We start from the raw sequence: 23,909 nt of genomic DNA, 5'->3' as shown, positions 1-23,909 counted from the left end.
TCTCCCCACTCTCTGTCTAAAATAAATAAATAAATTCTTTATTAAAAAAAGAACCCAAACAAAATAAAACAAACAAAAAGAGAACCCACAAGCTCAGCACCCCCTTCCACTTTGTGAGTAAACAAACAAAAATGTGGAACCCTGAAGAGGGCCCTCACCCAGCCATGCTGGCACCCTAATCTCACACCTCTAGTTTCCAAAACTATGAGAAATAAACTGCTATTGTTTATAAGACACCCAGCCCGTGGTATTTTGTTATAGCAGCCCAAAAGGAAATAATAAATGGAAATTCTAAATCTGACTGACATGAGTTAGGAACAAGTAGCCATGCTAATTGAGAAGACTTAGGTATTAAGAAAAATGTAACCAAATTAGAGAAGTTGCACTTCATAGGTACTAAAATTTTGAGAAACCTCTGTTGCCTAGATTTCTCCTAAAGTAGTGATACTTGTAATTCTCAGGAATTAGCAATCACTCACTCATGCTATGACACTCCAGACTCAGGAACCACAAGCTTCAGCCTGCCATCTTGTCAACATTCCACAAATCATTGCCAACCATGTCATGGGCTCATATGGGAAACGTGACACCTGAGTCATCAAAACACTGCTTGTTATTCCTAAATAGCCTACCTATCCAAATTGTCACCACCATTACCATCACCATCGTGGAGCAGAGTCCTAGGGCTCCCCAGGGAATGAAAGGAAGGAAGGAGGAAAGGAATAAAGAAAGGGAGGAGAAAAAGCAAAGGATCAGCTAAAGACAAACAATTATTTATTAATGAGATTCCAATTTTGAAGACCATATATATTTATATATATATACATATATATTTCTTTTTGGAGAGAGCAAGAGAGCACATGAGTGAGTTGGGGGAGGGGAGAGGGGCAGGGGGAGACAGAGGGAGAGAATCTCAAGCAGGCTCTCTGCCCAGCAGTAGGCTGATGTGGGGCTTCATCTCATGACCGGGAGATCATGAACCACATGGAAATCCAGAGTCAGATGGTTAACCGACTGAACCACCCAGGTGCCTCTCAAGGACTTTATTTTTAAAATCTATTTTGTACATTTATGACATTTAAGATTCCTATTTTTACAGTATCAATGAAATACTGCTCTAAAATATCTAAATTGGGGGCACAACCATAGCCCTGCTTTTTTTCTTTTCTTTTTTTTTTTTTTGGTCACGCTCTCAACATCTTAGCAGCCAGAAGTCAGTATCTTTTTCTAGATGTTCTTCCATATAGTGTCTGAAAATGCAGACTCTAGTGTTTGATTGCCTGGCTTTGAATCATGGATACCCTCCACCCCCTCTCTTGCAAACTTGTTGTGTGACCCTGGGCAAATCACTTGACCCCTCTAGGACAGTAACATGGTGATAATAGTACCTGGTACTTATTTGGTAATAGTGCTGTAATGTTATATTAGTCATCCATTAATATTTACTGAGGATCGGGACACCTGGGTGGCTCATTTGGTTAAGCGTCTGCCTTTGGTTCAGGTCATGATCCCAGGGTCCTGAGATCGAGTCCCACATCAGGCTCCTGCTCAGTGGGGAGCCTGCTTCTCCCTCTGCCTGCTGCTCCCTGTGCTTGTGCATGCTCTCTCTCTCTGACAAGTAAATTTTAGAAATCTTTAAACAAATATTTACTGACCATCTATTATCTACCAGGTTTTGTTGTTTCAGTGCTAAGGAAAAAGGAGGACAAAATTCTTGACTCCATGAAAATTTATATTCTAGTTAGGATGAGGTAGAGAAAACAAATAAATAAAAAATTTCAGACCATGAAAAATGCTCTGAGGAAGATAAAACAGAATTATGTGATAGAAAATAACCAGAGGAGGGAAGTGGGATGCGATGGTCTGGGAAGGCCTTCCTAAGGAGGTGGTATTTGAGCTGGCAAGAAAAAGTTAACCATGCAAATATATATGGAAAAGAGTTCCAGGCAAAAAGACCAGAAAGGCCCTGAGGTGGGAAGGACCTTGAAATGGTTAAGAAACCAAAGATGCTTTGTCCTCACTCCTCTCTCCCCAAACATCCAGCACACCCTCCTCACACTCAACTGATGATTTCTTCTTGATTCACCAAAAACAGAGAAGCAATCAGTAAAGAATACCCTTGAGTTACATGCCTTACCTCTATCAACAGGTGCTCTTTTCTCTACATATCATGAACAATCAGAACCCCAATTAAGACCTGCACAACATTTGTACACTAAATCCCATTCTTTGTTCCTACTAAGAGATTTTATTATTGCAGTTGCTCATCCTGCCGCTCACATCATCAGATTTCCTTTCTTCATTACATCATACTCATCTGAATCCAAACATATCATCTCACCTAATGCAAGCAAGCAGACAAAGAAGTGAAAGAAAAACAGAACAAAAATGCAAGCTAACCCTATCTTTCTATCCCACAGTGCCTTCTAGCACCGTCATTGCTCTATTCCCTTTTACGGTAAACGTCTTCACAAGAACTGTCTTCCTATCTCTAATTCCTCTCCTGAACCTGTTCCAGTCCGGGGTTCATTCCTTCCACTCCATGGAACTATCCAGGTCATTAGTGATTTCCACGCTGCCAAAATCAGTGGTCAATTCCTTATCTTCATTTTACTTGATCCAAGAACTATATATATGACACAGTTGAAAACTCCATCTTTCCTAAGACATATTTCTTTTCTCTCTGTTCTGCTGCCTCATGGCCATGCCTTCTCAGCTTACTTTCCAAATAGGGGAATGCCCTAATGGCCTTTCTAGATATAGTCACTTCCTAGATGATCTTATCCAGGCCTATGGTTTTAAACACAATTTACATGCTGATGAATCCTCAATTTTTAACACCAGGCCCAATCTTTCTTATGAACTCCAGACTCACAGATCAGACTGTCTACTTGACATCTCCACTTGGATTTTTATGTTATTTATCAATTATGCCTAACAAACTACCCCCAAACTTAGTGGCCTCAAACAATAACCCTTTATTATCCCTCACAGTTTCCGTGGGTCAGATGTTTGGGAACAACTTGACCAGGTGGTTCTGGCTTGAGGGGTCATGAGATTACAGTCAAATGTTGGCCAGGGCTGCAGTCATCCGAAGGTTTGACTGGGGCTGGAAGATCTACTTTTAACATGGCTTACTCACAAGGCTAGAAAGTTAGTTGTGGCTATTGGTAAGAGGTCTCAGTTCCTCAAGGTTTGGGCTTGTTCACAGGATTGATTGTCATGCAACAGGGCAACTGACTTTCCCTAGAACAAGAGATCCACAGTAGAAGCTACAATGCTCTTTATAAGCTAGACTTGGAAGTCAATGGCTGTTCCTTCTAGACCATTCTGTTGTTTACACAGATAAGCCCTGATCCAATGTGGGAAGAAAGTACACATGGGTGTGAATACTAGAAGGTGATGATCATTGGGGGCCATCTTGGAGGCTGGCTACCACAATGTGTAATGCCTAGGAAAATATGTAATGTCTACTTTATGTCCAATACTGAATCCATGATCTACCAACCATTCTCTAAATATGCATCCCATTTGTTTTCCCCACCTCAGGCCAGTTACTCAGGCCAAACCCTTTGGTGTCATCCTTGATTCCTTTTTGTGTTTCATACCAACAATTAATCTCTCAGTAAAACTCATTGACTCTACTTTCAAAATATATCCAGAATCCAACTTCTTACCATCTCTTTCACTGCTATTCTAGTCCAAACCACCATCATCCTATGCTTGGATTATTATTTCCTAACTGGTTTCCCTACCTCCACTTTTATCCCTTCCAGCCTGATTACCATAAGGGAGCCATTGTGATCCTGTTTTAAAAAATTAAAAACTAGATCAGATAATTTTATTCATCTGCTTAAAACCTTCAGTGTCTTCCAGTCTCATTCAGAGTAAAAACCCAAAGTCGTTACCATGACCAACAGAGTCCCTTATGACCTGGTCTCTAACGACTTCTGTAACCTCTTTTACCATCACTTTCTTCCTGCCTCACTCCACTCCAGCCCCATTGCTCCCTACTTTCCTCAAATGTGCCAAACTGGTTCCTGCCTCATGGTCTTTGCATGTCTCTGGAAAGCTCTTCTCCTAGATATCCATGTGATTAACACTCTTCCTGCTTCCCAACCACTGCTCAGAGAGTGCTTTTAAGTTCTCCATCACTCTCTATCCCTACACTTACTTTTTTTTCTTTATAGAATGTATCTCACCTGACATATTATATGGCTGTTCATTTGGCATCATTCTCCTCCTGCTAAAATAGATCTCCAAGAGAACACCTATTTTCTTCACTGCTATATCCCCAAGGCTTATAACGGTGCTTTGCATATTATAGGTTTTCAATAAGTATTTTTTTAAGTAGGCTTCATGCCCAGAGGTGCTTGAACTCACCATCCTGAGATCAAGAGTCGCATGGTCTACCAACTGAGCCAGCTAGGTACCCCCAGTATTTGTTGAAAGAAAGGCTAGGGTTGCCTGGCTGGCTCAGTTGGGAAAAGCATGTACCTCTTGATCCTGGGGTTGTGAGTTTAAGCCCCATGATTGGTATAAAGATAACTAAAAACTAAGTAAATAAACTTAAATAAAGAAAAGAAAAGAAAGGCTAAATGCAAGAACTGAGGGCACCTGGATGGCTCAGTTGGTTAAGCATCCAACTCTTGATTTTGGCTCGGGTCCTGATCTCAGGGTTGTGAGATTGAGCCCCGACTCAAGCTCTGCATTATGCACGGAGCCTGCTTGAGATTTTCTCTCTCCCTCTCCCTCTCCCTCTGCCCCTCCCCCCTTAAATAAATAAATAAGTAAATAAATTTAAAAATGCAGGAACTGAAAGAAGCTAATCCATGAAAAGTTGCTTGGCAGAGTCCCCAGCACAAGAGTATGAGGTATTATTATTTGATGTGTCCAAATCCCAAGAGGCTTATTTTATCTAAAGAGGAGAGAGCAGTTCACTTCTAATATCAGAGGAATAGCCAGAGGGAACCAAAGTCCAGTCAGTTCATTGTTGCTGTTTCCTGCTTTAAAAAAAAAAAAAAAGTCACTATGGCAGTAGCGCTTTGAACAGCTCTTCTAGATAGCCTTCTAATCTGCAAGGATGTTAGACCTGGGTCCTTAACACAGGTCCAGTGGGAACCCATGAAGCAGTCAGAGAATGGGGCAAAAACTATTTCTGGTACGTGTATACCCAGATATGCTACTTTCAACTTTTTCTCGTTTTGACACTGGTTTCGGTGTGGGAAGTAACTTTTTTTAATCGAGATACTTGTAGAGTCACGTGTAACTGTAAGAAATAATGCAGGGAGAACTTTTGCACACTTCTCAGTTTTCCCCAGTAGTAATATTTACAAAACCATAGTATAATATCACAGTCAGAATATTGACATCAATGAGTTTAGTTTTATACTTATTCATTATACATGTTTGCATGTGTGTGTATACATGTATAAATTAGATTCTATGCAATGTTATCATCTCTGTAGTTCCTGTGTCTACCCCCATGGTCAAGATACAGAACACTTCCAGGGCACCTGGGTGGCTCAGTTGGTTAAGGTCTGCCTCCAGCTCAGGTCATGATCCTAGGGTCCTGAGATGGAGCACTGTGTTGGCTCCCTGCTCAGGGGGCAGTCTGCTTCTTCCTCTCCCTCTACCCCTCCCCACCACTCATGCTTGCTTACTCTCTCTATCTCTCTCTCAAATAAATAAATAAAATCTAAAAAAAAAAAAGAACACTTCCAAATACTACAGGGATCCCTCATGCTGCCATTAATAACCACACCAACTTTCCCTCCATACCCCCACTTCTGTCCTCTATTCCTAAAATTGTGTCATTTTCAAAATTTTATGTAAATAGAACCATACAATATGTAACCTTTGAGGATATTGGCTTCTTTCCTCACTCAGACTAATTCATCCAAATTTTCGCATGTATCACTAGTTTCTTCCTTTCTGTTGCTGAGTAGCATTCCACCATATGATGGTATCTATGTCTCACACTTTGTTTAACCACTCACGTGTTTAAGGTCATCTGGGCTGATTCCAGTTTGGGGCTATTTTAAACAAAGCTGCTATAAATACTTGTATGCAGGTTTTCGCCCATGAACATGCTTTCATTTCTCTGGGATAAATTCTCAGGAGTGTAATTGTTGGTTCATATGGTAGCTGCATTCGTTTTTAGAGAAATATCAAAATGCATTTCAGAGTGGCTGCACCATTTTACCATTTATATTAGCCATTCTTATAGTTATGTAGTGTGACAGAACCTTTTAAAAAAAACCCTTATAATGGGGGCACCTGGATGGCTCAGTCATTAAGCGTCTGCCTTAGGCTCAAATCATGAGGGATGGAGCTGGCATCATGCTCCCTGCTCAGTGGGAAGCCTGCTTCTCCCCCTCCCATTCCCCCTGCTTCTGTTCCCTCTTTCGCTGTCCCTCTCTATCAAATAAATACATAAAACCTTTAAAAAAAAAACCCTTGTAACATAGTTCTCCTAGAAAACAAATCTACATTTCCATAATGAAGAGAGACAATTCCAATTGACTTGCTATTTGTCTGCTAACTCACCTTGCCTTTGCATAGCCAAGATTCAAGTGACTTTTATTTATTTTTTATTTTTTTTTAAGTAAGCTCTACGCCCAATGTGGGAATTGAACTCATGACCGCAAGATCAAGAGTCTCATGCTGCACTGACTGAGCCAGCTGGTGCCCCCAAGTGACTTTTCTCTGAGTCAGAAGGGCTGCTACTGGTGATCCAGACTCAGCAGAGACTGATATTTTGATGGATGTGTGTTTATTTATTTATTTTTTTAAAAGAGTTTATTTATTTATTTGACAGAGAGAGACACAGCACAAAAGGGAACCCAAGCAGGGGGAGTGGGAGAGGGAGAAGCAGGCTTCCCGCGGAGCAGGGAGCCCGACACAGGGCTTGATCCCAGGACCCTGGGATCATGACCTGAGCTGAAGGCAGACGCTTAACGACTGAGCCACCCAGGCGCCCCTGGATGTGTGTTTAATTAAATGATCATCTATAAACGTAGAGGCATGAGAGGGTCTGTTTGTAGCTATGAATTTCCTGGTTTGAAATTCTACCAAAGCTTTGTCTAACTGCACTTCAGGGAGACAGATTGTGATTGTAAATTACACAGAAATTTAAATCTGAAAAATTACTCTTAACCTCCCTTATCATACATCTGGGACAGCTCTTGGCCACAGGTTAGAGAACAGGACAAAAAAAAAAAATTTGTGGGCAAAAAAAAAATTTGTGGGCAAATCCACTCTGATTATGGAACGCCTATCCATTTCTATCAACGTGTGTGAAATTGCACAGTTAACAGTTCTTCCTGGTTGAGGCCCAGTTACCCTGAAGCCAAGAAAAGGAACGTGGTTTGAGTAAGGATGGTTTAGATGTATATTCTTCTTGTAGTCACTCTCTCTTTCCAGTGCTTTATATCAATAACCTCTCTTAGATAAATTGACATCTCTTTCTCCTCCTGTGAAGATAAAACTGAGAGAAAAGCCAATCTTTGTGAAGTATCCATTTTAACATCCACCTTAACTAAGGTTAACTATTTAATATTATTAGCCTTATTCTCTACTATCCCAAGAACAGTATCTAATAGATGGTAATGGGCTCAATACATATTTGTTGGATGAATTTTGAATGAACCACATGGTTAATATTTCAGTGTTTGCTAGCGAGATATTTAAGTGAAGGTTATAGTTGTGGACTTCGTGGTCAAACACACACGCATCAAGGCTGGGCCTTTCCACTCATTAGTTTCATGATCTCTCTGGGATGCAATTTTCTCATCTGTGAACATTGTTTACTATACAGGGGGACTGTGATGATGAGAAGCAACAATACATTGAAATATTTAGCACAGGGCCAGCACAGAGTATGTACTCAACAACTGTGGCTAGGATTATTATTTACAATGCCTGACTCTTAGGCTCCCGGAATCTGAACTCCCAAAAGGCTGGATCGATATAAATGGATATAACTTTTCAAACTTTTGCGATAAAAGCAATTCCTGTTCCATTTCTATCACACTACTATTAACTTCTTTCCGAGCCTTAGGCCTAATCACATCACTTACATTTCTCTTTTTTTAATTTGTCATTTTTGGGTAACACCTCATCTATGTAGTAGGAAGAAATGAAGGAAACGTGGATAAGCATAAAGAAAGGGAGGAGGAGAGAAGGAAGAGGCAACAGTTGGATATGGGAAAGCTCTGGGCTTGCTAAGATTGCAAATTACAAATTCTGCTCCATCTGCAGATATGTGTCATTCTGGGTAAACCACTCAGTCTCTGGCCTTTTTCCCTCATTTGCAATGTTGGGGAGAAGGTGTCAGTGAAGGGAGTTCATTAGATGATTTCTAAGTGCATTTTGCTTTTATTACTCCGTGTAAGGGGTCCACAAACTGCAGCCGGGAAGCCAACCCTGGTTGGCACCTGCTTCTGTTTATCCGCAAGGTAACAATGGCTTTTGCACTTTTAAATGTTTTTTTAGAAAATCAAGAAAATATGTTGTGAGATTTGAAAAGTATCTAAAATTGAAAATCTTATGTAAGTTTTATGCACAGTCTTAATCATTTGTTTACATATTACCTATGGCCAGTTTCATGCCAAGAGGGCAGAGTTGGATGAGTGCCAGAGACCTCCCTGCCCACAAAACCAAAGATATTTACTATTTAGCCCTTTTAAGAAAAAGTTTGCTTTTTCCTGCTCTATGTGTAGATAGCATACCTGCTTATTTTAGGCTGACCCATCTCTATTACAGGAGGGGTGTGCTCATCAGGTATTTTTAAAAATGTTATTATTGTAAAGCATAATCCCATAAACTGTTCAGCTTTCTAAGAGGAGAGACTGTTTTCCTCACCTTTGGAATCCAAGTGCTAGTGCCTTACATAGTGCTGGCATATAGCAGGTGCTCAGTGTTGAATAAGCATTGTAAGACCAGTGCCAAGCTAGTAATTTCAAAACTTCAAAAGGAATTTCGCATGCAGTACAAACTAAGTTGCCTATTTTGGTAATTCCTATGAAAAAACTTATTTTTAAAAACTGTTTTTGCTGACCAAAATTCTTCCTGAAAAACAAAAACAAAACCCTGCTGAATTTTAGATATCTAGTGAAAAGAGAATTTTAAAAAAATACTAGAATCGTTCTTCTTCCTAAATAAAGCATATATTAAAAATATTGCTAAAACCGGAATGGCCTCAGCCTTCTACAACTGTGCGCCACGTTTTAAAAATGACGATTATTGGAGTCCAAGGCATGGTTGTCAGAAACATTCTACGTAACTTAAGCATAGCGGCAAGAAATACAAGCATGTGTGCTGAGCAAAATGATTGTGTAAGGAAAAAAAGTAAAATTTTGCATTCTGTGTAATGTGTCGAACGTGAACGTATTGCACGTTGTGTTGCAGATTTACTACAGCTGAGTCATTTCGGGACACAAGTGTGTTTCCAAGAAAAAAACGAGGGGAAGGAACCAGGATGAGGGGCTCGCCGGGTTCCCCCAGGCACTCCCAGCAGCAGACACCGGTACTCCGCGGCGGGCGGCGGCGTGGTCAAAAAAGGAGCCGCGGCCCCTTTAAGAGGCACAGCACCTTCTCCAAGATACCATCTTGCACCAGGAGTTCACGTAAGCTCTCCACCTACCTTGCTATATCCCTCCTCCTTAACTGGGTACGGCCGGCCGGCGGGGCGAGCGAGCCTTTTCATTGGCTTTGCGCGCACGGCCCTCTTACTTCTACTGGTTCTTGCGCCCGCCACTCGGTGCTATCTCCCGCCCACCTGAGCCGTCGGGCTAGGTTGAGTGAGGGCTCTTGGGTTAGTTCCTGTTAGGCCCCGGCCGGGGGAGTAGGTTGAAGTCTCCTAAGATGCCCGGTGGGCTGGGGCACCGGGAGCTGTGAAGAGGTCGTGAGGAGGCGGCGAGGGGAGATCCGCGGCAGGCCTGAACAGGAGCGGCGGCCGAGCCCGCCTTCCCTGCACCATGCTCATAGAGGATGTGGATGCCCTCAAGTCCTGGCTGGCCAAGTTACTAGAGCCGATGTGAGTGAGCCAGGCTGGGCCAGGGCCGGCGAACGTGGGCGTTGGGGGCCCGCGGGGGCGTGGGGGGAGGGGAGGCAGCCTGGGGGAGGGCGGAGCGGAGGGGCCGCGGTCGGGAGGTCCCGGCGCCGTCTTCTCTGTAGTACTATCACCATTGTGGGGGGGGCGGTGGCGGGGGGGAGCGAGAGCCAGGGGCGTAGAGGCGGTGTGGCTGTGGGACCGGAGTGGGGGGTGGGGGGCGGCAAGGACAGCGAGGGCTTTTTAAATATAAATATTGGGGTGCTGGAAGGGGTAGTAGGAATAGTGAGGGAATTTAAAATTTTGGTATTTGAGAACTGCGAGAGATCGCAAGGCTATCGAGGGATTTTTAAATGTGAATATTGGGATCTCGAAGGGTGTAGCAGGATGTCGAGGGCTTTATTAACCAATATTAGTACGGGACTAAAAGATCCAGAAGCGGAGTATCGAGGGCCTTTTAAAAACGTGAGGGCAGAAAAGAATAGTTGGGACATTGAGGGCTTTATAGCGATTATTGATGAGCTCTAAGGGTTCAAGAATTTTGAAGGATTTGAGAAACATGGGGTAGTTGAAAGGGATATGTGGGCATTGAAGTGTTTTTGGGAATTACTGGAAAGCTGTTAAATATGATAAGGATATGAAGGGATTTTAAAATATTATCCAGGAGTTAGTGCTAGGAGGACTAATAACTTCTAAATACCATTAAGGGTTGGAAAAAATAGGGGTTTAAAATTTTAAGGGTTGAAAGGGCTACCCTGGTATTTAGTATTATTGGAGGGTATTTGAAAGTGTTGTATAACTGAAGCATGTAAGCATTTTTAGTTATAGCTGTTGGAAGAATAAAAGGGTAGCAGAAAGAATAAGAGTTTTGTAAATATTGTTGAAGGATTGTGAGGGCAACTGAGGATATTGAGGTGTAGGATTTTTGTTGAGCTAAAAAAAAATGAGAAGGGCTTGTTTTTTAAAAATATTTCGGTAGTATTAGCTGTAGAAATATTGGGATGCTTCAAAGGGATAGCAGAGGTACCAGCTTTGTTTGCTTGTTTTATAAACCATTTTAAGAGGGTAGGATTGTTTTGTGTTTATTTGGGATACTGGGGTGTGTAGTTTCTGAGATCTCCCATACAGGGAAGAGAGGGAATGGTGAACGGAGGATTGGGAGAGAGATGATATCTAACTCTCCTGGGAAAGAAGGCATGGAAAGGGAAGGGAAGGGATCATTTCCTGCCCTCTCCTCATTTCTACTGCTTAGTTATTCTATTAGAGGTGAGGACTTACGGACTGAAGGAAACGGGGTAGAAGAGGAAGAGGTGGGCAGGCTATGCTTCATTAGATTAGATCGTTTTAGTGAAAAAAACTGAGTTTTTCAGAGGTGGAAATAAGGGATAGTTTGGAAGGCATGGAGGTATGGTAAAGTTGGGGCTCTTGGGAGACAGGTACTTCCCCGATTATCTATTTCCTGGTTCTCCTGAGAAATCTTGTTAACTAAATCTTTTTGTTGTTGTTCTGCTACTTGATTTCTTGGATGTTAACACCTAGGAAGAGAGTCACCTGTAGTCCGATGTGTCAGCCTTTTGAAGGTAGGTCGGTTAAAGGAGACAGCATTAGGGGAGTTTTGATGTCTGAAGTGCTATTTACATTCCGAGGATGAGGAGTATGTGAGTAGAATACAGGTATGAATGAAAGTACACTAGGACTTTGCGTTTTGTATTGGTGATGATCTACTTGAAAGTTTTGTAGAAGAATATGGGTCTCTCGAGTGTGCATCATACTTTTTCTACAGTATAGTTTTGGAACACAGCAATGGAGATGGATTGTGACAAAAGTGGGAAATAAAAGAAATAGATTTAGTGAAAATGATCGTATATGGAACAGGCTAAAAAAAAGAAAAAGGTCAATGTTTAAAAATTCTTTACCTTCATGTTATTTAACATAAACCCTTATGTGTGTGTGCGCAACAATTTTGCATACAGGCTCTGAGTTTGTTTATTGGTAGAGATCCTTCTAAAAGAGTTAAATATGTGTGTCTTTGATAGAAGGTGACAAGTTGTAACCTTATAGTTAATTGCCCTTCTTTTGTAAGCTCCCTAAAATGTTTTATTCTGGGTAGTGGTTTTTGTTTTTTTCTTTGCTTTTTAGAGATTTTATTTATTTATTTGACAGAGAGATACAGTGAGAGAGAGAACACAAGCACGGGGAGTGAGAGAAGGAGAAGCAGGCTTCCCACTGAGCAGAGAGCCCCATGCAGGGCTTGATCCCAGGACCCTGGGAGGCAGACGTTTAATGACTGAGCCACCCAGGCGCCCCTTTTCTTTTTTCTTTTTTTTTTTAAGATTTTATTTATTTGAGAGAGAGCGTGCGCACGAGTGAGGTGAGGGGCAGAGGGTGAGGGAGAAGCAGACTCCCCGCTGAGTAGGGAGCCTGATTACAGGCTCTGTCCCTGGACCCTGGGATCATGACCTGAGCTGAAGGGAGCTGCTAACCGGCTGAGCCACCCAGGCACCGCTGGTTTTTTTCTTAATGTGGAAATTTAGTTTGGGTAGGAACTTACTAAACCTCCTAATAGTGTTTTCTCTTGGCTTTTTTTGGCTATTTATACTGATAAGTTTGTAGATATTCTGTAATTTTCATGGGTAAAAAGTATCTTTAAAGTGATTGAATTTGGTTTCCCCATTTGTTTTGAGTTACATGTTCAACTGAAAGCACACATCATGCTTTAAAAAAAAATTCGTTACCTTTTTAGGGTTAAAAAAAGCAAAAAAATCACTTTAAACTTTAATAATATAGGTGGCTTTCCTAGAAGTACAAAATAAAAGTACTAATTTTCAACTCATATAACTAATGGTTTTGGATGGAAGTGGTAATAAGTAACAAATGCAAAAAAAAGGAAAATAGCAGATGCCAATATCATACATATTTTCATTCTTTTTTTTTTTAAGATTTTATTTATTATTTGAGAGAGAGAGCAAGATTGAGAGAATGAGTAGAAGGAGGGGCAGAGGGAGAAGCACACTCCCTGCTCAGCGGTGTGGGACTCGATCCCAGGACCCTGGGATCAGGACCCGAGCTGAAGGCAGACGTTTAACTGACTGAGCCACCCAGGCGCCCACATATTTTCATTCTTAGTATGTTGTCATGGGAGATTATTTTTTGTTTGTTTAGATACCCTAAAATGTAATAGATGATATACTAAAATGGATTGTATTTGTAAATTTACTTTTTGCATATTCCAGATTGAAGAAAATTTTCATGGCAGATTGGCATGTTGTTACAACATAGCATTTCAGAGCAGTTGTTAGGTTTTCAGATAATGGAGTTGCAGTGGATATGTTGGATTCATCCTATCCCTGCGTGTGATCCACTGATGCGTGTTTTATTTAGCTTAATTTACAGTTAACTAAATTTATAAAAGATTTTTAAGCATGTTGCATCTTGTCAGTGGTGAAACAAAGGCATGCGGGGTTATTTCTGAACCAAGCCAGTTTACATGTAATTACTCCCTGTAGACAAATTAGAAATATATGCTGGTAGAGCTTATCTGTTACTTTCCATTCCACTTCTTTTGTAGATGTGGGACCTATCATTTTTACTAGAGGAAAGACAGAAGGAGGGTTCCTGGAGGAAATGACTCCTTTAACTGGTTGGGAAAAACCTAGTACCATTTTTGTTGGCAGTGCAGTTAAGGGAGAGAAACTGTCGTAGTCAAGAAGTTTATATCTCTTTTCTTACTGCTACATGAACAGACTGAACTCACAAGCCTTGTTTGAGGTCTTTATCTTCCTTCACTTCCAAAATATCCTAGATATCTTAGTCATAGAAACTATGTAGGGATTATGCGCAATTGGGAGATGTCATGGTTTCTTTCTATCAGAAATAACTTCTCATTTTTCAGTATGTGAGCCCTTTAAGAGTAAAGTCTAAGTAAATCTAGGGGATATATTTATCACTGAAGAAATTAAAAGTTTAGAAAAAGTTCAGGCAAGCACTTTTCAATAACAAACATGCATTTCTACCCAAAAACGTTCTTTAATGGGAAATGTTTTAAGTTATTTATACTAGATATATTAAATATATATAAACATATATAATTCAAGGCTGTTCGTTTGGTTTACTATAAAAATTTGTCTTGGCATATGTTTTAAAAAGAGTGATGGGTTTGTAATACTTTTTGGACACTTGCATCTGTCTATTGTAGTAAAACATCATTATGTGAATCGGGCATTTAGTTTCCAGTTTTGTCTCTATGTCTGATTTGCTGTGTGACTTCGGAGAAATTCTCTAAATTTTCTCTGAACAGTTAATCATATTAGCCTTCTACCTACCTCACAGATATGATATGAATATTAATGTGCAGACTATAAAAAGGGCCTGTGTACCTTAGAATCATTAAATATAAATGAAATTTTATGGTTTTTGAAATATGAAAATGTATTAAACTGTTTTTGCAAAAAATTTTACTTACTAATGTTAAGCTCTACTGTCACTTACAAAATAATAATCTAATGCATGCCAGAGCTAGAGTCTCACTGCTGGCCCTGTAGGTAGGACTGGGAATTGCTAGGGAAAGCCATGGCCATTATGTGCACTTCTATGAATTCAGTCCATATCAAAGTCTTTTTAAGTGCACTAGGAGATTGAATATGTTTTTATCTCTGAGTATGGTGGATAAGGCAGCAATAAGCTTCACAGACTGAGATCATTTTATTGACTCAGTTGGTCATGGAGGGGTTATACTTAGGTTGAACTCTAGAGTTTACATGCTACCATAGCTTTACAATCCTTATCACATTAAATTCTGATTAGTAATGTCTGGGGCTGCTCAAATGGGAGGAAAAGTTGTCACCTAGCAGCTATGAGACCTGACCTCTCAGATAAATAAACTACAAAGGTGAAATGAGTATTTTGGAGGTGTGTTCTTAAGACTGAGAAGTTCTGATAATGTGGTTAGTGGCTTCAAAGACTTAGTATGCCTCTAAACTGCTGTGGGACTTGTTTAAGGAGACTGTTAACTGTTTCACAGAAAGGACTTATTTTGACCAGAAGACTTCTTGGCAAGTTTTAGTATACTAAGTTAAGGACATATTTGTTCTTATGTCCTTGGGTCTACCTCCTAAATACGTCTGACTTCATTCTTCCTGGCCCAACTGCTATAGGCTAGAAGCCAGAAGTTGCTTTTATAGCTCTATGTTTCCTATCACTGCTTTGTCTGATCTTCTCACAGGGTTATTACTTACTTTGTTGTTAAATTTTTTTTAACCATTTGTTATTTTGTACTATAATTATTTGTTTTCATTTTCATCCCTTGGCCACTAGACTGCAGGGCAAGGTCTGTCTTGCTCAGAGTAATTCCATTACCAAGCAAGATGCTTGGCATTTAGTGAACAGTCAGTAAACGTTTAAATGAATCAGTGTCCTTATATGTATATGTAGGTTAGTTGACAATTTGAAACGTAAGTTTTTTTTTTAAGACTTTATTTATTTGACAGAGAGAGAGCAGGAGCAGGGGGAGCGGCAGGCAGTGGGAGAAGCAGGCTTCCCGCTGAGCAGGGAGCCTGCCGCAGGCTAGATCCCATCAGGACTTGGGCTGAAGGCAGACGCTTAACCGACTGAGCCACCCAGGCACCCCTAGATTTTTCTTTTTTACTAGTCTGATTTTTAGGTTATACTTAGGTGGTGACTACTGCTCTGTGAGCCATAGTCCAAGTGTCAAAATGGTGTTTGCATATGATAGATGTATGTGTGTATATGTTTTTTACCCCAAATAAATCTGGGAGTATTTTCATCTGTTCATGAAAGCCTCTAATTAAGGGGAAGATGAAAGCTTTTGTTTGAAAAGTAGAAGTGCCATTATTTCTCTCTCTTTAATATCTGTTAACAGGTTCTTAGAACTTAATAGTTATTCACATTAACAATTTGAAAACGTCAACTCCAATATTACTTATTTTTCTTTTATTTCTTTTTTCTTTTTTTAAGATTTTGTTTTAAGTAATGCCAACACCCAACATGGGGCTTCAACTTAAAACTCCGAGATCGAGAGTTGCTCTACCAACTGAGCCAGCTGGGCACCCCCCACCTCCCTTTACTTGTTTTTCCAATATTGTTTTATCAAAGGAATAATCTGAACCCAGATCTCAGAGGCTGACTTTTTGTTTTTATATTTACTTTTTGTCTTATAAAGTAAAAATAAAAATACTATTACAGAAAATGCAGAAAGAAAAAATAATAAAATTACTTGTGTTTGTTTATTTCTAGTTTCTCTTGTGTATATGAACTTCCATGTAGCTATAATCAGAATCAGATTTAAATTTTTTATCTGTAATTCTCCATTTGACCTTACATCAGAAACATTTTTCATATTTATATATTGTTTTTATAACCATCACTTTGGGTGCCTAATATTTCATAAACATTTAACAATGAGAATGGTTATGTTGACTTTTTTTTCTTTTCTGCTAAAAATAATGCTGTTTTCAGGGGTGCCTGGGTGGCTAGTCAGTTAAGTGTCTGCCTTCTGCTCAGGTCATGATCCCCAGGGTCCTGGGATTGAGCCCTACCGGCTCCTTGCTCAGCGGGGAGTCTGCTTCTCCCTCTGCCGCCCCTCCCCCCACTCAGGCGCATGCTGTCTCTCACTTTCTCTCAAGTAAGTAAAATCTTTTTTAAGATTTTATTTATTTATTTGACAGAGAGAGACACAGTGAGAGAGGGAACACATTACACCAAGGTAGAACTTAAAATTGAGCCCATATTCAAGAACATGTAGATTTTTCTGAAAGTGGAAAAGGTTTAAGTAGTGTTGGTTTTTTCCTAAAACAGGTAGACTTTGATAATTTTTAAGTAGTGTTTCTTGGCTTGGGGCCTAAGGTAAGGAAAGACCTTTATTTACTGTTTGGTCTTGGGATTGGGTATATGTCTGAAATCTGTAAAGCTGATATAGCAGCATAGCAGATGTGTCATATACCTGCAGTGGAGATTTCATTAAGGAGGAAAAAGACAAATTTGAGGTTTTACAGATAAGACATTTTTAAGGCAATATTTCTATTAACGTCCCCTGATGAAAATTCATTCTAGTTGATTTTTATTTTTTAAATAAAATATAGATAATTGAAAGATGTTCTTAGGACATTATTATGCAAGATGTGAATTTTAAGGAGTCCTCATATTTCTAATTTCCACTAAACTTATGGAAATTTCTTTTGTTTGTTCTTTCTTTTCATTGGAAGGTAACTACTGGTTGAGCCATGGAATGCATTGTCATGTGGATTTACAGTAGGAAAGTGTATGTGGTATAAAATAGATTTTACTCTGTGGAATTGTAGCTGAGTTTTAATTCCACAGGTGTGCTTTCTGCCTGATCTTGAGTGGATCACTTCATTTGTCTTTACATATTTACAAATTTAGTTATCTATAAAATGAATAATAACTCACTGATTGTGCTGTTAAGGCCTTTTAAAGACTATATGAGAATAGTAATTTTAGATGATTATTACTATGTTTTCTAATCTTTTTGTTATAATAGAAGCCCCTTTCTGTCTAGAAATGTGTGTATTTACCATAGTCGTGGATCCAAAATCTTAAAATCTTTTTCATTCCCAAATACTCTTATTCCTACAGTTATGTAAGATGAATTTCCATAAGCTTTGGTCACAAATAAATAGCTAAAAGACTTTAAATACTCTGGGGTAAGAGAAGTAAGAAGTGGTCCTGTATTTGTCTTGTAAATTATCAAGGATCTTACTCACGCTCAGATTTTTGGGACAAACTTCTGGAAGTTTGGTTGGGCTACCGTTCGCATTGGTGCCATAGCTATTGCAGTATTAGAATTGTCAGTTTTTAAAGATTATATAGTAGGGGGTGATGAAAGAATAAATAAGAACAATCATAAAGGTATAGAAAATTATAGCATAAAACTCCCCAGTGTATTTAAGTTTCACCATTCAATTGGTGTGACTTATTATTTCAGACTGGCAGTTTCCTTCATAGTGTGCTTAAATGTAAATGGTCCCATTCCTTTGGCTGTAAACATGCTTTTTGTATTTGGTACAGAATTCTAAACATCAGTTATTAACAATCAGTTCACTCATACTGCACAAATTTTTTAAAATCTGTGACCACTCTCTTTTCTTGGTGTCTAGTTTTTTTTTTTGCTCTTTTACCTTCTTGTAACTATCCATCATGAGGCTTAACACATCACATCAAAATATGTTTCGTCAGGAGCAACCTTACTCTGCATTTGTTTTTCAGAGTCTGAATACTAAGTACATGTATAAGGTAGCTGGGTTTGCTTAACTCCCCTCATTTATCCAGTAATCTGAATGTTGTGCTTCCTTCACACTAGAAACCTCATATTACCCAGCTTTCTACCTATTGGGTCATGAGACTCCTTAAAGGTTCTCCTAACAGCAGAAAAAATGAGATTGCCTCTTTCTACCATTCTTATTTATTTTTATTTTTAAAGATGTTATTCATTTATTAGAGCATGAGAGAGAGAGTGCGAGTGAGCATCAGTGGGGGAAAGGGCAAAGAGAGGAAGAAGCAGGTTCCCCACTGAGCAGGGAGCCCAATGAGGGGCCCATTCCCAGGACCAGGGGATCATGTGACCTGAGCCAAAGGCAGATGCTTAACCAACTCAGCCACCCAGGCACCCCTGCCATTCTTATTTTTTAAAAATCCTTTTCTTTCTCTGTTTAAAATATCTTCCTTGGGGCGCCTGGGTGGCTCAGTTGGTTAAGCGACTGCCTTCGGCTCAGGTCATGATCCTGGAGTCCCGGGATGGAGTCCCGCATCGGCCTCCCTGCTCAGCGGGGGGTCTGCTTCTCCGTCTGACCCTCTTCCCTCTCGTGCTCTCTCTCTCTGAAATAAAATCTTTAAAAAAAATAAAATTAAAAAAATATATATCTTCCTTATCCAGGATCTGAACTTTTCTACATAAAGATAGAAATGTGATAGATTTTTTTTTTTTACCCTCTTCCATTTGAATGTTACATCCATTAGAACTATACTGATTAAATACCTTACTGTTTTCAGGAGTGAGATTAAATCTCTGTACACATTTCTGTTTTAAGGGATTTATGGATTAGCCAAAGTGGGCATGGCCTGTGTAACATTTTTGAACCTACTATATATATTCATTTTATTACTTATTATTAGTATTTTTTAGATTGAGTAGTTGACATACAGTGTTAGTTTCACATATACAACAGTGATTTGATTTATACATTGTATGGTGGTCACCACAATAAGTCAAATTACAATCTGTCACCATACAAAGTTATTAGAATATTATTGACTGTATTCCCTATGCTATACATTACATCCCCATGTCTTGCCTATTTTATAACTGGAAGATTGTATCTCTTAATTCCCCTCACCTATTTCATCCATCCCCCCCCAACTCCCTTTCCTTCTGGCAGCCATCAGTTTGCTTTCTGTATCTATGAGCATTTCTGTTTTGTTTTGTTTTTTAGATTCTACATTTAAGTGAAATCATACAGTATTTGTCTTTCCCTGATTTAGCACACTTAGCATATACCTTATAGGTCCATCCATGCTGCTGTAAATGGCAAGATTTCATTCTTTTTTATGGCTGAGTAATAATACATTATATATACCATGTCGTCTTTATCTTCTTAATTCCTTTATCTATCAGTGGATTTTTTGGTTGCTTCCATATCTTGGCTATTGTAAATTATGCTATGATGAACATAGGGTGCATATGTTTTTCTGAATTAGTGTTTTCATTTTCTTCAGGTAAATACCTAGAAGTGGAATTACTGTATCATGTGATAGTTCTATTTTTTAATTTTTTGAAGAACCTCTATACTGTTCTCCATAGCAGTGCATGAGGGTTCCCTTTTCCCTACATCCTCCCCAACAGTTGTTATTTCTTGTCTTTTTTTTTTTTTGAGATTTTATTTTTAAGTAATTTCTACACCCAACATGGGGCTTGAACTCAAAATCCCGAGATTAAGAGTCACATGCTGTACCCACTGAGCCCGCCAGGTGCCCCTCTTGTCTTTTTGAGAATAGCCATTTTGACAGGTATGAGGTGAGATCTCATTGTGTTTTTGATTTGCATTTTCCTGGTGGCTAGTAATGTCGATCGTCTTTTTAAATGCCTGTTGGCCATTTGTATGTCTTTTTTGGAAAAATATCTATTCAGGTCCTCTGCCAATTTTTTCTTTTTTTCTTCTTTTTAAATTTTTTCTTTGTTTAATTGAAGTATAGTTGACAGGTTTTGTTTTTTAGGCCCTCTACTCATTTTTTGGTCAGATTGTTTTTCTTATATTGATCTGTATATCCATTTTAAAATTTAGCAATTGGGTTTACCAAGGTAATCTGTTCGAAAATGTAATTTACATTTTTTTTACCTAAGAAAAATCCTGGCTTTCTTTTGAATTGCATGTTTTTATTAATATGTAGTTTCTCATCTTGCCGACTTATACTCTTTCCTAGTGCATTTTGACCCTAACTTAAGTACAACTTATTTTATTAGCTCTTGAGTTTTGTTTTGTTTTGTTTTTAAATGTTTTGTTTATTTATTTGACAGAGAGACACAGCAAGAGAGGGAACACAAGCAAGGGGAGCGGGAGAGGGAGAAGCAGGCTTCCTGCTGAGCAGGACTTCTCGATGCGGGACTTGATCCCAGGACCCTGGGATCATAACCTGAGCTGAAGGCAGATGCTTAACGACTGAGCCACCTAGGCGCCCTATTAGCTCTGAGTTTTGTAAGATTGACAGTCACTGAAATTTGCTCCCTTGGATTTGGTCCATAAATGTGCATTGATGTTCAAAGAATTAGCCTTTCCCACAGCAATATTGGCAATAAAAAAATTATATTTTATTGAATTATAAACTTTAAAAATATAGACTAGAAGGAAGTAAAGGTGCTGATGCTTCATTTTTTTTATAAAATTTGATTTATTTACTTAAAAAATATATTTTTCCCATATATATATGTATGTATATTTAGTGTACAAAAGCTTTCTGTTTCTTGTAGTGTAGATAAAATATTGGGCCTGAAGATTGCTGCATGTCAGGAGTTGACATGTGCTGCCCTGGCATAGATGATTTTGAATGTCGAAAGACAGGTGACTGGGGCGCTTGGGTGGTCTGCCTTTGGCTCAGTCTATGATCCCGGAGTCCTGGGATCGAGCCCCGCATTGGGCTCCCTGCTCAGCGAGGAGCCTGCTTCTATCTCTCCCTCTGCTGCTGCTCCTGCGTGTGCTTCTTTGCTCTTGCTCACTCTCAGATAAATAAACAAATAAAATCTTAAAAAACAACAACCACCACCAAAAGACAGGTTACTACTGACTAGAAAGAAAAGAGAAGTAGATAGAGGTTGACCCTGCTGCCCTTCTGCCACTTGTCTTCTTTCTCTTGTAGGTGCCAGATTTTTTCTTTCCTGCTTATAACTGCTAGAGTGTTTGCCAGTAATATTTAAGGTGTCAACCTTCTTGTGTTCTTATTTTTTAAAGAGATCCTTAAGATACTGAGAAGGTTATCAGTGAACTTGATCGCTATTTTTAGATGCTGGTGCCTGGGGTTATAAGGTATGGGGGAAAGGTGTCCCACTTGCCTTGGTTCTTCATCGTTGGTCACATGGAACAACAGATAGTTCCTGAGGATATCAACAGTGCTTCTACAGCCCTGCAACTCAGGGGTCAATTGCCACCCTTTCCCTGTTACCATTGAGAGAGCAAATAAATGTACATATGGTCCAAAATCCTGGGTATAATTAGAACATGGAACATAGACAAATAATTTTATAAAAATAAGCAGAAAAGGACAGTCTTGCTTGTACTATGTATATCTGTTATACAAGTCACCTTTGTTTGCAGTCACTTTATTTTAAAGACCTTTATCTTTCTAAAATAGGGATGACTTTATTAATGACATTGCTATTTGAAAAAAAGTTTGAAAATTTTTGTTTTCTCTTTGTCTAACTAGATGTGATGCTGACCCTTCAGCCTTAGCCAACTATGTTGTAGCACTGGTCAAGAAGGACAAACCTGAGAAAGAATTGAAAGCCTTTTGTGCTGATCAACTTGACGTCTTTTTACAAAAAGGTAATTATTATGTGCCTTCAGCCGCATAGTTAAGATTTTAAATTTAAAACTCTGTATAAAATCTTGGAAATAAAAGTTTGGAAGGAAAGAAATCAGTCAGCATCCTTTAACATTTGAATATATCCATTCCTATTAATTATTTATTATGTATTTGGGAAGACTTTTTTTCCCCTTTCCTTTTCTTCTCTGCTTCTTTCCTTTGTTGAAGCATTTGTAACTTTAATGCTTTTTAGGGGAATGGGTCCTCTGTAGCTTGTGGCAAAATCTAATTGGTGGTTGGGGGGTGACAACTTGTGGATAATGTAGCTGCTAATGCTTACTGCAATATTAGGACTGAAGCTACTTTCTTTATTTTCCCTCTTGGCTGGAGCTTCTTGCTGTCCAGGAAGAGATGGGCATGATCCTCTTCTCTTTGTGCCTTTAACTTCCCATCTGCTTACCAAAGTCCTTTCCATACCTGCAGAGCTTCCTGAGGGCCTCCCCGGCTAATTCTCTGACCTCATCTCCTACCACTTCCCCCATTCTAGCCACCTTGTCCCCCTTGCCTTTTTTTCAGCATGGCGAACATGTTCCCAGCTCAGGGCTTTTGAACTCATTTTACTCTTGCTTGAAACGGTTTCTTCTCTTACGTTTTCTGGTCACTTCTCAAATGTTACCTTCTCAGAGTAGTTTCCCCTGAGTGCTTCATGCCCCTAATCATCCTCTCCTCTTCCCAGTCTTGGTTCATTTTGTTTTTCATGGCACTTGTCACTTCCTGCCATGTTATATGTTTATTTGCCTTTTTATCTTTGTGTATCGCTCCCCTCTCCCCCTCCTGTTTGTCTTTCCTCTGAGAGTGGTGACTTGGAACCTACGGTGCTTGGCACATAAAATGTATTCAGTAAATATTGTTGAATAGATGAAAGGAATGTGGATAATGCACACTTACTGGTTGATCTAACAGTTGGTATGAGAAGATATCCTTTAATTCAAATATCTCCTGAGAAAGGAAAGATAGTAAATATGGCTTCTTATTTGAAAAGATAAGATTACATAGTTTTTGGTGAATTATAAGGCTTTTTTTTTTTTTACACATAAAAAATCTGATATTTTCTCCAGTATTAGATGAATATTTTCTTTCCGAACGTATTAATTCCTACTATTTAGTTTACAGTAGTTTTAAAACCCAAGAATGGGATTCTTCCTCATAAGGGTTAGACTCATTTTTAGTTCCGCCACCAGTATTTGAGATGTCCTGTTCTCCTCAGCTTTGCTGTAGAGTGTTTTCAAACATCTGTTTTTGTTTGTGCAACACTTAAATACTATTTCTTCTCCTTAGAAACTTCAGGTTTTGTGGATAAACTGTTCGAAAGTCTCTATACTAAGAACTACCTTCCACCTCTGGAACCGGTTAAGCCTGAGCCAAAACCACCAGTCCAAGAAAAAGAGGAAATTAAAGAAGAGGTAATGCAAAGTTTTCTTTTGCTTTTGGGGGCTTCTTAGATCCTATTTTTGCTAGTATCATTTTCAGTTGGAAGTTGACCTCTTTAAAAGTAATTATCTGTTGATTGAAGCTTCTGTGTTTGGTACATGATACAGATTCTTTATCAGGGCTTCTAATTTCTTTGGACTTGAAATGTTGGAAGAATTTCAGATAGCTTGTTTAGTGTTCCAAGAAAAATTTTAGAATATTGAGGAATTCAGAGAAATCTTATTCAGGGACTTTAGAAAAAGAAAACTTGGTTAAATGTAGAGATTTGACTGGAAGTAAAGTATTGATGAAACCTTAAGAGACATTTTTAAGTAACACA

At 39.2% G+C, this 23,909-nt stretch overlaps 1 protein-coding gene across 4 annotated transcripts in view; it reads left to right on the top strand.

Moving 5' to 3' along the window:
• The first annotated feature begins 9,793 nt into the window (after window positions 1-9,793).
• The window catches only part of RBM27 (RNA binding motif protein 27), a 73,602-nt gene continuing 59,486 nt past the window's right edge, over window positions 9,794-23,909 (top strand). For all 4 annotated transcript variants that reach the window (XM_025892355.2, XM_025892353.2, XM_025892354.2 and 1 more), the window contains exons 1-3: window positions 9,794-10,039; window positions 22,001-22,119; window positions 23,438-23,562. In XM_025892355.2, coding sequence (XP_025748140.1) covers window positions 9,981-10,039; window positions 22,001-22,119; window positions 23,438-23,562 — 303 coding nt within the window. In that variant the 5' untranslated portion in view covers window positions 9,794-9,980. The remainder of the gene's footprint in view (window positions 10,040-22,000; window positions 22,120-23,437; window positions 23,563-23,909) is intronic.

The sequence above is a fragment of the Callorhinus ursinus genome, unplaced genomic scaffold (genome assembly GCF_003265705.2).
Source record: "Callorhinus ursinus isolate GAN/ISIS: 27379988/994484 unplaced genomic scaffold, GSC_fseal_2.0 scaffold23, whole genome shotgun sequence".
Lineage (NCBI taxonomy): Eukaryota > Metazoa > Chordata > Mammalia > Carnivora > Otariidae > Callorhinus > Callorhinus ursinus.
This window is presented reverse-complemented; position numbering and strand designations above follow the sequence as displayed.